Raw genomic sequence first — 13313 nt, forward strand, 5'->3', positions numbered from 1 at the left:
TTCTTCACAGTTTGAATCAAATATTTATACATTATTACGTAGATAATTTTTTTTTTAAATTGTCAAAGTGCATGATTACGAATTGGCTGCATTTTTTCATTGACAGCTGAAAGTCAAAAAATTATGTTTAAATTTTTATTGTATAAACGGCATAAAAAGTAAATTGACAGTTTTATTACTAATTACAAAAGGAATATGTTTTATAAATATCGAACTATTTCAAAATTATGGACGTTCCGAGTAAAAATGTTTTGGTAAGTTTATCTGTTAGAACATTTCCATGTTTGATATTAAAAATGTATTGAATAGAAAGAAAGATCAATATTTTTTTCAAATGCAAATTTTTCAAAGATAATTTAATCTAGTTTCTAAAATAGTATTTTTTTAACGACAATTTCAAAAATAAGTAATTTGTAGCACATTTTAGATACCTCGGGAGTATTCCGAAATTCCATAGAAAATTGTCGTTGGGACTTAAAATGGATTAAATGGCAACAAATGAATGTGAGGATGGGTTTATATCTAGAAATAAAAAAAAACATTTACGAATACTAAAATGTATTGCAATAAAAAGACATAATGAAAAAAGAAATTATATAGCATCCTACTATTAAATCTGTCTGGCACAGGACTTGCATAGGTAAAATGATAAAGTGTCATACCAGTTGGTTCTTGATGCGAAGTAGTAGATTCCGGTTCTTCACAGCAATTATGCCAGTTTATATTTTACCCAAAAAATAATGCTGTAGTCCATTACAAAACAGCCTCAGGCTGGTGGTCTCCAAAAGGGTCTCTCTTAACCAATCAGGATCGGAAGATGTCATCGGATTCAATCAATCCAATAGTCAATGCTCTATATCCAAAAGCTGATGCTCACAAAATTGGCGAATGTGTTAGTCGAACTTCAGCCAAGAGGAATGCGCACTGCTTTGGGCTGGTGATCAAAGAATGGCCACTGCTTCCAATGCAAATCACAGATCCTTCCTCCCTCAGGTTTGGCAACTCTCCAAGTCAGAATTCCAGGGCTGTCAATTTGACCAGTATCAAAATGACAATGTGTAAGTACTTAAAGGTCCCACACACCATAACCATAGATGCGATGTAAGTAAAGTGATGCACACACCTTATTACAAATCTTATATGTAACAATACTTAAGAACCCAAGGGTTAAGATTTAAGTTAAGGGTTAAGGTTAAGAAAAGCAACAATTATTAAATATCGTGCACAGTGATTCATATTAATTTGAATTACATGTGTACAAGTGTTATTGTGTCTTGTCTAGTCGATATTTGTTCCTAGCTAGGCAAATTGCCTGTACTGAGGAACAAATGCTCGTGAAATTTCAAAAGAATGAAATTTGTAAACTTCGTCTGGGACTTGAACGCAGATTCACCAACTGTGCTAATGGGACAAATTTAACTGTATCATACTTTGAATAAAAACTATCAACATTATCTTAATTTTTCGTAACGCACATTTTTATTAGGAGTTGCCATCTTTATGTATGATCACAAGATTCAACTCGAACTAAATGCAATCTTCCTATTTTCATTTTATCTATTGACTTGACGATGAGTATTTCTATACAATTATTATTGTTCAAATTCCCACCTACGTCAAATGAAGAGGTTATAAAAATTATTGACAATCTTAACACTACACATTCAAAAAGTCCTGATAGTCTTAACACTCATATACTAAAAATCATCAAACACAATATCGCATCGCCTTTATCAAACATTTTCAATAAAAGTTTTTCTTCTGGGGTTTTCCCCGACCATCTTAAAAAATCTATAGTAGTACCAATCTACAAAAGTGGACCCAAAAACCAAGTGGGCAATTATAGGCCAATATCCCTATTGAGTGCAATCTCAAAAATTATTGAAAAAATCTTCAAAAATAGATTAAGTAATTATGTAGAGAGTCGAAAACTTTTAAGCAAAAATCAGTTTGGCTTTCGGCCGGGGAGAGGAACGGACGACGCTATAGCGCAACTTACAGAACATATTTCTGGAAATATAGATCGCGGAAAGAAAAACATTGCACTGGTTTTAGACTCAGCCAAGGCTTTCGATACAATTTCTCATAAATTACTTCTCAAAAGATTACAAAATATTGGTGTGGTAGGTATGCCGTACGAATGGTTAAAGAGTTACTTAACGGGTAGAAGCCAACAACTCAAAATAGGCAAAACAGTGAGTACCTCACTAGACACCAACTTTGGTGTACCACAGGGAAGCACACTGGGACCTCTTCTATTTATAATTTATATTAATGAGTTATGCGGTTATGCGAGCTACCAGTAGGCAAAACCGGAAAAATTATGACGTTTGCATACGATACGGTAGCTATATTTGAAGGAGAAGATTGGACTGAAACTCATAAACATGCTGAAAGTGGAATCAATGCGATAAAACAGTGGCTTGACAAAATTCTACTAACACTAAATATAGCAAAAACTAAATACATAAGATTCAGCTCAACTATAAAGGGACTACCTAGTACATCATACATAATAAAAACTCATAAAACTAATTGTATCTCATATAATATGGACTTTAACTGCAACTGTGAAGCTTTGGAATGTGTAAACAACATCAAATATTTAGGTGTTATTGTAGACAATCATCTTAATTGGAAACATCACATTGACAACCTTTTAATTAGGGTAAGAAAATTAATTCACATATTCTTAGCATTACGCAACATAATTAAACAACAAGACCTAAGAAAAATTTATTTCGGACTGTGCAACCCCATCTTAACGTATGGTTGCATTGGCTGGGGAGCGTCAGGAAGAACAATTTTAGATCCGCTTGTGAAGGCCCAGAAATCCATAATTAGAGTCATTATGCGTAAACCCTATAGGTTCTCAAGCGATGAACTCTACAAAAAATTTAATGTTCTTGATATTCGTCAAAACTTCATAAAAAAGATTATTATCCATGTGCACAAAAATCTAGAATACTTTAATAAAATTGATCATAAATATAGTACAAGAAGTCACACCAGAAAAGATTGCGTGGTCCCAGGGAGCAATACGGCAAAATATCAAAAAACATATACATATCTTGGACCGAGATTATATAATAAAATCCCCCCAGATTTAAACATAAAAAAATGCAAAATGTCCTATATCGGTGAAATAATAACTAAATGGTTGATTGGCTTAGGTAGGGAGGAGTCTGAAAACTATTATATAATGTCACTTAAGACTATACATGTTTAACTATGTCATATTTATTAAAAACTTAATATAGGACTGAAAAACTATTATATAATATAACTTAAAACTATACATGTTTACCTATTAATATCACATTTAGTAAGAACTTAATATAAGACTGAAAAACTATTATATAATGTCACTTAAAACTACACATGTTTAACTATTAATGTCACTTTTAGTAAAAACTTAATATAAGACTGAAAAACTATTATATAATGTCACTTAAAACTATACATGTTTACCTATTAATGTCACATTTAGTAAAAACTTATTATAAGTATACTTAATTTTTAAAAAAAGAGTAAAAATTAAATTACATTTGGCATTTCAAAAACATTTGGTTCCTTAGAACAGGCAATCTGCCTAGCTAGGAACTAAATTCGACCCAACAAAACGTAATAACACTTGTACCTACTCATTTTAAATATATGCTCTCATTGTGCTATATATTACTGCTATGTCTCCTTTAAATGTATCTAATCTAAAAAAAAAAAATTAAAAAAATACATCTCTGAACTATGCGTCCCGGAAAACACTGGTCTGACGCAGTCAACTCTTAGATCAGCAACATCATCAGCTGTAGGCAGACTGATGGAACCTAAGTGCAAGCCAAATACTAAAGTTTGGTGATCGCGCTTTCGGAGTATCTGGGCCGAAGGCTTGGAATAAACTTCCTCCGGAACTAAGATCCATAACAAGTCCAACAGAATTTAGGTCTAAACTAAAAACTTACATTTTTAAGCTGTCATACCCTTAAATTAAATATACCATTCCTGAGAGAAAGTCCAGTTATATTCAATTTTCCAATTCTGTCCTAAATCCTGTATCTAAATTTCGCTAATAAACAATTATTTAATGTTAATCTTAAGTGACCTACTAGGTAGGTATGGTACTGTATATTATCCTAATTATATAGTTATTAGTAACAAAGATCATTGAAGATGTGTATTATATATTTGTACAGCACCTTGAGAAGATTTTGCACGGCGCTATACAAATCATCCAAATATTATAATTATATATTTATTTTTGGAATAACTTTATGAATAAAACCTAATTTTTTTATCCCAGATGTGACCATTTTTTTTTTGATTTTTATGTTTAAAATTATCTTCAATATTTAAATATTACATATTTTTATTACAAGTTTTACTCTATTCCAAAAATAAATCAAAACAAGCATATATAAAAACTCAGTTACTATGCAAATAGGAAAATAAAATTTAAAAAAAACCATAACACTCAAAGGATGTGTAAAATTTTAACACAATTAAAAATTATAAAAACTCAGTCGAATGACAAATAGGACAAAAAGAAACAAGAAATATGATTTTAAGGATTAAGGAGATAACTTACTGATATAAAATATTGTCAATTTATTAAAAAATCTCTTCAAATTATCCGTATTCCTTTCAAAAACAGGACTGCAGGCCTTTAACTGATGAATTGATTGGTTTCCTAATAAACTATCAGTAAAACACGAATGTGGTATGGCGATGTTAGTAAAATACTAATATTTTCACATTTCGTCATTACATAATAACGCTGCTGCATGAACACGTGTTCTGATACATTATGAAAAAAATGAGCTTTATAGGAAAGGGCCTGCTGTCACCTTTTTAACAGAATTTTAATAAATCAGAAATACTCGTTTTCTCGGTGAGAATCTGCATATATTTTCGACGAAAATGTCTACATCAGCACACTCTATTTAAGGGCTAAAATACGTGAAAATTAAATACATCTATTTGATGCATTTAATTTGAATTTCACCTTTGTTTACGTAACTGATTGCAAATCTTGAAAATGGAAATTAACCCACTTTCTGACATCCGACCAAACTCGACAGATATACTCGTTGTCGATGACAATGCATACGAACACGCACGCGAACACAAACGCATTTTTATGAAATCGGATGACCTTACAGCAGTTAATATACGAAATAATTGTCGGTCCTACCCGATAGGCATTTGGCGAGGTAGGTAGAGTTATTAACTCCATTTCCTGGGTAGGATGATTCAATCTCAGGCAAACAAAATTTTAACACGATATTTAAAAATATACTATAGCAACATTTCTTTGTACGGGTTGATTTTTTCCATTTTGGATTGTAAATTTGTTTTAAATGTTGTTGTGCATATTTAGATGTTCTTTATCTTTGTTTTTAATTTTTCAACATACTCTTGTCATTGTCAATGTGGTAACTCTGTGATTGTGGCTGATAAGCCAACACTGGTACTTTGTAATACTTCTTTAGTCAGTAGAATGTTATTGTAAACGTACTGTAAAGCTGTAATTTTAGTTTTAATAACTGTAGTATTTATGAACTAACTAATCAATCATCACGCCGTTTCTCCGCAGGGGTAGGCAGAGAGGGCAGTCAGGGCATTTCCATCATACATCGTCTCATTCAGAGTCTTCTATTATTTTGACTCTTGTCATGGCCCTACTCAAGAAAAGCGTATTATCTAAGGTTGATATTTTCAGTTGCGAACTTACCAAATACAAGAGGTCCATAAAAGAATATTTCTCTGATGCTTTGTGAATAATGTTTATGTCTCTATTGTTTATATCTCTATTATGATTTGATTTATATTTACAACCTCTCTCCATGGCTATAAATGTTTTGTTTTCTAAATTTTTCGTTTTATATAATCTTTTGTTTTGTATAATTTTTTTCATTAATATTCCTTTCTCACAAATTTAAATTATGCTGTCTCAGTAGAGGTAAAGTCACAAGGAGGAAATCCATAATTGGTTTTATTTAACTATATAATACTTATGTACAAACTGATTAAATGTAAACTGTCGATTTCCCAAAAATTAATAAATAAATAAATAAAGAATACGTTGACTTGATTGTGCTATTTCTTCCTTAGCCATCACCGACTTGTTTTATAATTCTTCCATTTTTTTAGCAATCACACACACACATGCGGACATATAAGCATTTTTCTGAGAACGGATGATATCAGAGTGGAAGATACTCTCAGTGTTGCCCTAGTGTAAGACCACAAATCAAAATTGAAATGTTGCTTTAAATAGCTTTAGCCGTGTTTGGTAACAGATCTGAAATAAAACAATAACTTCTACACATCTTTTTCCCATCTCATTCCCCTCCACATTAACATAGATCTCACAAAAAACTAAGGAATTAATGACATTGTTTCAATTGCAAAAGACGGTTAGGAGCAATTGAGACACTTGTTCAAATTTTAAAAAATCAAGAAGAAGGAGATTTCAATAAAACATAGTTAAACATTTTTTTAAATTATTATTTTAAGCAGCATTACAATAACGACAAAACAGTTTAAAATAAATAAGTCTTACAAATATTGCCGGCATTGCCTTATTATTAACCAGTTGGTTAAATTAATAAAAGAAATGGAAAAATGGCTACAATCTATGCACAATTACAGCCAGCATCCTCAGGCCAGTCACAAACTTGGAGAACTGGATTGAAGTGAAGGCCACCGGAGCAACTAAGAAGATACGGAACTCCCCAGTCACACTCGTAGAACTTAGTGCAGTCATTCTCGTGAGGCAAATGGACGGCTAGTCCAGTGGGATCGTGATCAGGGCATGTTGGTGGTCCAGAAGATGGGTTGCAGGTGGATGGAGGAGGGGTTGAAATCCCAACACATGCGCAGCCAGCATCTCTAGGCCAGTCACAGACTTGAAGAGTTGGGTTAAAGTGAAGTCCACTTGGACAGTCAAACAGGTAGGCAACTCCCCAGTCGCACTTGTAGAACTTTGTGCAGTCATTCTCGTGAGGCAGATGGACAGCGAGACCTGTGGGATCATGAACGGGGCATGTTGGTGGTGAAGAGTAAGGATTGCAGTTTGATGGAGCTGATGTTGTGACAGTTGGTGCAGAAGATGGAGTTTCAGTTGGAATTTCAGTTGGGGAAGCAGTTGTTGCGATTCCAGTGCAAGAACATCCAGCATCCTTGGGCCAATCACATACTTGCAGTGTTGGATTGAAGTGAAGGCCGCTCGGGCAACTCAGAAGGTAAGCTACTCCCCAGTCACACTCGTAGAACTTAGTGCAATCATTCTCATGGGGTAGATGGACGGCTAGTCCTGTGGGATCGTGCACGGGGCATTTTGGTGGTCCAGCAGATGGGTTGCACGTCGAAGGAGCTGATGTTGGTGCGGGGGTTGGTGCCGCAGTTGGAGCGTCAGTTGGGGAATCAGTTGGTGCTGCGGTTGGGGCAGCAGTTGTTGCAATTCCAGAGCACGCACATCCAGCATCCTTGGGCCAATCACATACTTGCAGTGTTGGATTGAAGTGAAGACCACTGGGGCAACTCAGAAGGTAAGCCACTCCCCAGTCACACTCGTAGAACTTAGTGCAGTCATTTTCATGGGGCAGATGGACGGCTAGTCCTGTTGGATCGTGAACGGGGCATTTTGGTGGTCCAGCAGATGGGTTGCAAGTCGGTGGTGCTGAAGTTGGAGCGTCAGTTGGGGCATCAGTTGGAGCATTTGTTGGGGCATCGGTTGGCGCTGCGGTCGGGGCAGCAGTTGTCGCGATACCAGAGCACACACATCCAGCATCCTTGGGCCAATCACATACTTGGAGTGTTGGATTGAAGTGAAGACCGCTTGGGCAACTAAGGAGGTAAGCCACTCCCCAGTCACATTCGTAGAACTTAGTGCAGTCATTTTCATGGGGCAGATGGACGGCTAGTCCTGTTGGATCGTGAACGGGGCATTTTGGTGGTCCAGCAGATGGGTTGCAAGTCGGTGGTGCTGAAGTTGGAGCGTCAGTTGGGGCATCAGTTGGAGCATTTGTTGGGGCATCGGTTGGCGCTGCGGTCGGGGCAGCAGTTGTCGCGATACCAGAGCACACACATCCAGCATCCTTGGGCCAATCACATACTTGCAGTATTGGATTGAAGTGGAGTCCACTCGGGCAACTCAGAAGGTAAGCCACTCCCCAGTCACACTCGTAGAACTTAGTGCAGTCATTCTCATGGGGCAGATGGACGGCTAGTCCTGTGGGATCGTGCACGGGGCATTTTGGTGGTCCAGCAGATGGGTTGCAAGTCGGTGGTGCTGATGTTGGAGCAGGGGTTGGTGCCGCAGTTGGAGCTTCAGTTGGAGCGTCAGTTGGAGCGTCAGTTGGGGCATCAGTTGGAGCATCAGTTGGGGCATCGGTTGGCGCTGCGGTCGGGGCAGCAGTTGTCGCGATACCAGAGCACACACATCCAGCATCCTTGGGCCAATCACATACTTGCAGTGTTGGATTGAAGTGAAGACCACTGGGGCAACTCAGAAGGTAAGCCACTCCCCAGTCGCACTCGTAGAACTTAGTGCAGTCATTTTCATGGGGCAGATGGACGGCTAGTCCTGTTGGATCGTGAACGGGGCATTTTGGTGGTCCAGCAGATGGGTTGCAAGTCGGTGGTGCTGATGTTGGAGCAGGGGTTGGTGCCGCAGTTGGAGCGTCAGTTGGAGCGTCAGTTGGAGCGTCAGTTGGAGCATCAGTTGGAGCATCAGTTGGGGCATCGGTTGGCGCTGCGGTCGGGGCAGCAGTTGTCGCGATACCAGAGCACACACATCCAGCATCCTTGGGCCAATCACATACTTGGAGTGTTGGATTGAAGTGAAGACCGCTAGGGCAACTAAGGAGGTATGCTACTCCCCAGTCACATTCGTAGAACTTAGTGCAGTCATTCTCATGAGGCAAATGGACAGCAGGTGCCTTAGGATCATGCTCGGGGCATGTTGGTGGTCCAGCAGATGGGTTACAAGTCGGTGGTACTGATGTTGGAGCAGGGGTTGGTGCCGCAGTTGGAGCGTCAGTTGGAGCGTCAGTTGGGGCATCAGTTGGAGCATCAGTTGGGGCATCGGTTGGCGCTGTGGTCGGGGCAGCAGTTGTCGCGATACCAGAGCACACACATCCAGCATCCTTGGGCCAATCACATACTTGCAGTGTTGGATTGAAGTGAAGACCACTGGGGCAACTCAGAAGGTAAGCCACTCCCCAGTCACACTCGTAGAACTTAGTGCAGTCATTTTCATGGGGCAGATGGACGGCTAGTCCTGTTGGATCGTGAACGGGGCATTTTGGTGGTCCAGCAGATGGGTTGCAAGTCGGTGGTGCTGAAGTTGGAGCGTCAGTTGGGGCTTCAGTTGGAGCATTTGTTGGGGCATCGGTTGGCGCTGCGGTCGGGGTAGCAGTTGTCGCGATACCAGAGCACACACATCCAGCATCCTTGGGCCAATCACATACTTGCAGTGTTGGATTGAAGTGAAGACCGCTGGGGCAACTAAGGAGGTAAGCTACACCCCAGTCACATTCGTAGAACTTAGTGCAGTCATTCTCATGAGGCAAATGGACAGCAGGTGCCTTAGGATCATGCTCGGGGCATGTTGGTGGTCCAGCAGATGGGTTGCAAGTCGGTGGTACTGATGTTGGAGCAGGGGTTGGTGCAGCAGTTGGAGCGTCAGTTGGAGCGTCAGTTGGGGCATCAGTTGGAGCATCAGTTGGGGCATCGGTTGGCGCTGCGGTCGGGGCAGCAGTTGTCGCGATACCAGAGCACACACATCCAGCATCCTTGGGCCAATCACATACTTGCAGTGTTGGATTGAAGTGAAGACCACTGGGGCAACTCAGAAGGTAAGCCACTCCCCAGTCACACTCGTAGAACTTAGTGCAGTCATTTTCATGGGGCAGATGGACGGCTAGTCCTGTTGGATCGTGAACGGGGCATTTTGGTGGTCCAGCAGATGGGTTGCAAGTCGGTGGTGCTGAAGTTGGAGCGTCAGTTGGGGCATCAGTTGGAGCATTTGTTGGGGCATCGGTTGGCGCTGCGGTCGGGGCAGCAGTTGTCGCGATACCAGAGCACACACATCCAGCATCCTTGGGCCAATCACATACTTGCAGTGTTGGATTGAAGTGAAGACCGCTGGGGCAACTAAGGAGGTAAGCTACACCCCAGTCACATTCGTAGAACTTAGTGCAGTCATTCTCATGAGGCAAATGGACAGCAGGTGCCTTAGGATCATGCTCGGGGCATGTTGGTGGTCCAGCAGATGGGTTGCAAGTCGGTGGTACTGATGTTGGAGCAGGGGTTGGTGCAGCAGTTGGAGCGTCAGTTGGAGCGTCAGTTGGGGCATCAGTTGGAGCATCAGTTGGGGCATCGGTTGGCGCTGCGGTCGGGGCAGCAGTTGTCGCGATACCAGAGCACACACATCCAGCATCCTTGGGCCAATCACATACTTGCAGTGTTGGATTGAAGTGAAGACCACTGGGGCAACTCAGAAGGTAAGCCACTCCCCAGTCACACTCGTAGAACTTAGTGCAGTCATTTTCATGGGGCAGATGGACGGCTAGTCCTGTTGGATCGTGAACGGGGCATTTTGGTGGTCCAGCAGATGGGTTGCAAGTCGGTGGTGCTGAAGTTGGAGCGTCAGTTGGGGCATCAGTTGGAGCATTTGTTGGGGCATCGGTTGGCGCTGCGGTCGGGGCAGCAGTTGTCGCGATACCAGAGCACACACATCCAGCATCCTTGGGCCAATCACATACTTGCAGTGTTGGATTGAAGTGAAGACCGCTGGGGCAACTAAGGAGGTAAGCTACACCCCAGTCACATTCGTAGAACTTAGTGCAGTCATTCTCATGAGGCAAATGGACAGCAGGTGCCTTAGGATCATGCTCGGGGCATGTTGGTGGTCCAGCAGATGGGTTGCAAGTCGGTGGTACTGATGTTGGAGCAGGGGTTGGTGCAGCAGTTGGAGCGTCAGTTGGAGCGTCAGTTGGGGCATCAGTTGGAGCATCAGTTGGGGCATCGGTTGGCGCTGCGGTCGGGGCAGCAGTTGTCGCGATACCAGAGCACACACATCCAGCATCCTTGGGCCAATCACATACTTGCAGTGTTGGATTGAAGTGAAGACCACTGGGGCAACTCAGAAGGTAAGCCACTCCCCAGTCACACTCGTAGAACTTAGTGCAGTCATTTTCATGGGGCAGATGGACGGCTAGTCCTGTTGGATCGTGAACGGGGCATTTTGGTGGTCCAGCAGATGGGTTGCAAGTCGGTGGTGCTGAAGTTGGAGCGTCAGTTGGGGCATCAGTTGGAGCATTTGTTGGGGCATCGGTTGGCGCTGCGGTCGGGGCAGCAGTTGTTGCGATACCAGAGCACACACATCCAGCATCCTTGGGCCAATCACATACTTGCAGTGTTGGATTGAAGTGAAGACCGCTGGGGCAACTAAGGAGGTAAGCTACACCCCAGTCACATTCGTAGAACTTAGTGCAGTCATTCTCATGAGGCAAATGGACAGCAGGTGCCTTAGGATCATGCTCGGGGCATGTTGGTGGTCCAGCAGATGGGTTGCAAGTCGGTGGTACTGATGTTGGAGCAGGGGTTGGTGCAGCAGTTGGAGCGTCAGTTGGAGCGTCAGTTGGGGCATCAGTTGGAGCATCAGTTGGGGCATCGGTTGGCGCTGCGGTCGGGGCAGCAGTTGTCGCGATACCAGAGCACACACATCCAGCATCCTTGGGCCAATCACATACTTGCAGTGTTGGATTGAAGTGAAGACCACTGGGGCAACTCAGAAGGTAAGCCACTCCCCAGTCACACTCGTAGAACTTAGTGCAGTCATTTTCATGGGGCAGATGGACGGCTAGTCCTGTTGGATCGTGAACGGGGCATTTTGGTGGTCCAGCAGATGGGTTGCAAGTCGGTGGTGCTGAAGTTGGAGCGTCAGTTGGGGCATCAGTTGGAGCATTTGTTGGGGCATCGGTTGGCGCTGCGGTCGGGGCAGCAGTTGTCGCGATACCAGAGCACACACATCCAGCATCCTTGGGCCAATCACATACTTGCAGTGTTGGATTGAAGTGAAGACCGCTGGGGCAACTAAGGAGGTAAGCTACACCCCAGTCACATTCGTAGAACTTAGTGCAGTCATTCTCATGAGGCAAATGGACAGCAGGTGCCTTAGGATCATGCTCGGGGCATGTTGGTGGTCCAGCAGATGGGTTGCAAGTCGGTGGTACTGATGTTGGAGCAGGGGATGGTGCAGCAGTTGGAGCGTCAGTTGGAGCGTCAGTTGGGGCATCAGTTGGAGCATCAGTTGGGGCATCGGTTGGCGCTGCGGTCGGGGCAGCAGTTGTCGCGATACCAGAGCACACACATCCAGCATCCTTGGGCCAATCACATACTTGCAGTGTTGGATTGAAGTGAAGACCACTGGGGCAACTCAGAAGGTAAGCCACTCCCCAGTCACACTCGTAGAACTTAGTGCAGTCATTTTCATGGGGCAGATGGACGGCTAGTCCTGTTGGATCGTGAACGGGGCATTTTGGTGGTCCAGCAGATGGGTTGCAAGTCGGTGGTGCTGAAGTTGGAGCGTCAGTTGGGGCATCAGTTGGAGCATTTGTTGGGGCATCGGTTGGCGCTGCGGTCGGGGCAGCAGTTGTCGCGATACCAGAGCACACACATCCAGCATCCTTGGGCCAATCACATACTTGCAGTGTTGGATTGAAGTGAAGACCGCTGGGGCAACTAAGGAGGTAAGCTACACCCCAGTCACATTCGTAGAACTTAGTGCAGTCATTCTCATGAGGCAAATGGACAGCAGGTGCCTTAGGATCATGCTCGGGGCATGTTGGTGGTCCAGCAGATGGGTTGCAAGTCGGTGGTACTGATGTTGGAGCAGGGGTTGGTGCAGCAGTTGGAGCGTCAGTTGGAGCGTCAGTTGGGGCATCAGTTGGAGCATCAGTTGGGGCATCGGTTGGCGCTGCGGTCGGGGCAGCAGTTGTCGCGATACCAGAGCACACACATCCAGCATCCTTGGGCCAATCACATACTTGCAGTGTTGGATTGAAGTGAAGACCACTGGGGCAACTCAGAAGGTAAGCCACTCCCCAGTCACACTCGTAGAACTTATTGCAGTCATTCTCATGGGGCAGATGGACGGCTAGTCCTGTGGGATCGTGCACGGGGCATTTTGGTGGTCCAGCAGATGGGTTGCAAGTCGGTGGTGCTGATGTTGGAGCAGGGGTTGGAGCATCAGTTGGAGCGTCAGTTGGGGCATCGGTTACAGCTTCAGTTGGGGCAACGGTTGG

At 43.1% G+C, this 13313-nt stretch overlaps 1 protein-coding gene across 1 annotated transcript in view; it reads right to left on the reverse strand.

Moving 5' to 3' along the window:
• Positions 1–6635: 6635 nt before the first annotated feature.
• Positions 6636–13313, reverse strand: part of LOC149414998 (uncharacterized) — a 38989-nt gene continuing 32311 nt past the window's right edge. Inside the window, exon 5 of the mRNA XM_089642970.1 lies at positions 6636–13291. Coding sequence (XP_089499096.1) covers positions 6636–13291 — 6656 coding nt within the window. The remainder of the gene's footprint in view (positions 13292–13313) is intronic.

The sequence above is a fragment of the Hesperophylax consimilis genome, chromosome 19 (genome assembly GCF_061612785.1).
Source record: "Hesperophylax consimilis isolate HC1 chromosome 19, BYU_Hcon_1.0, whole genome shotgun sequence".
In the NCBI taxonomy this organism is placed as follows: Eukaryota; Metazoa; Arthropoda; class Insecta; order Trichoptera; family Limnephilidae; genus Hesperophylax; species Hesperophylax consimilis.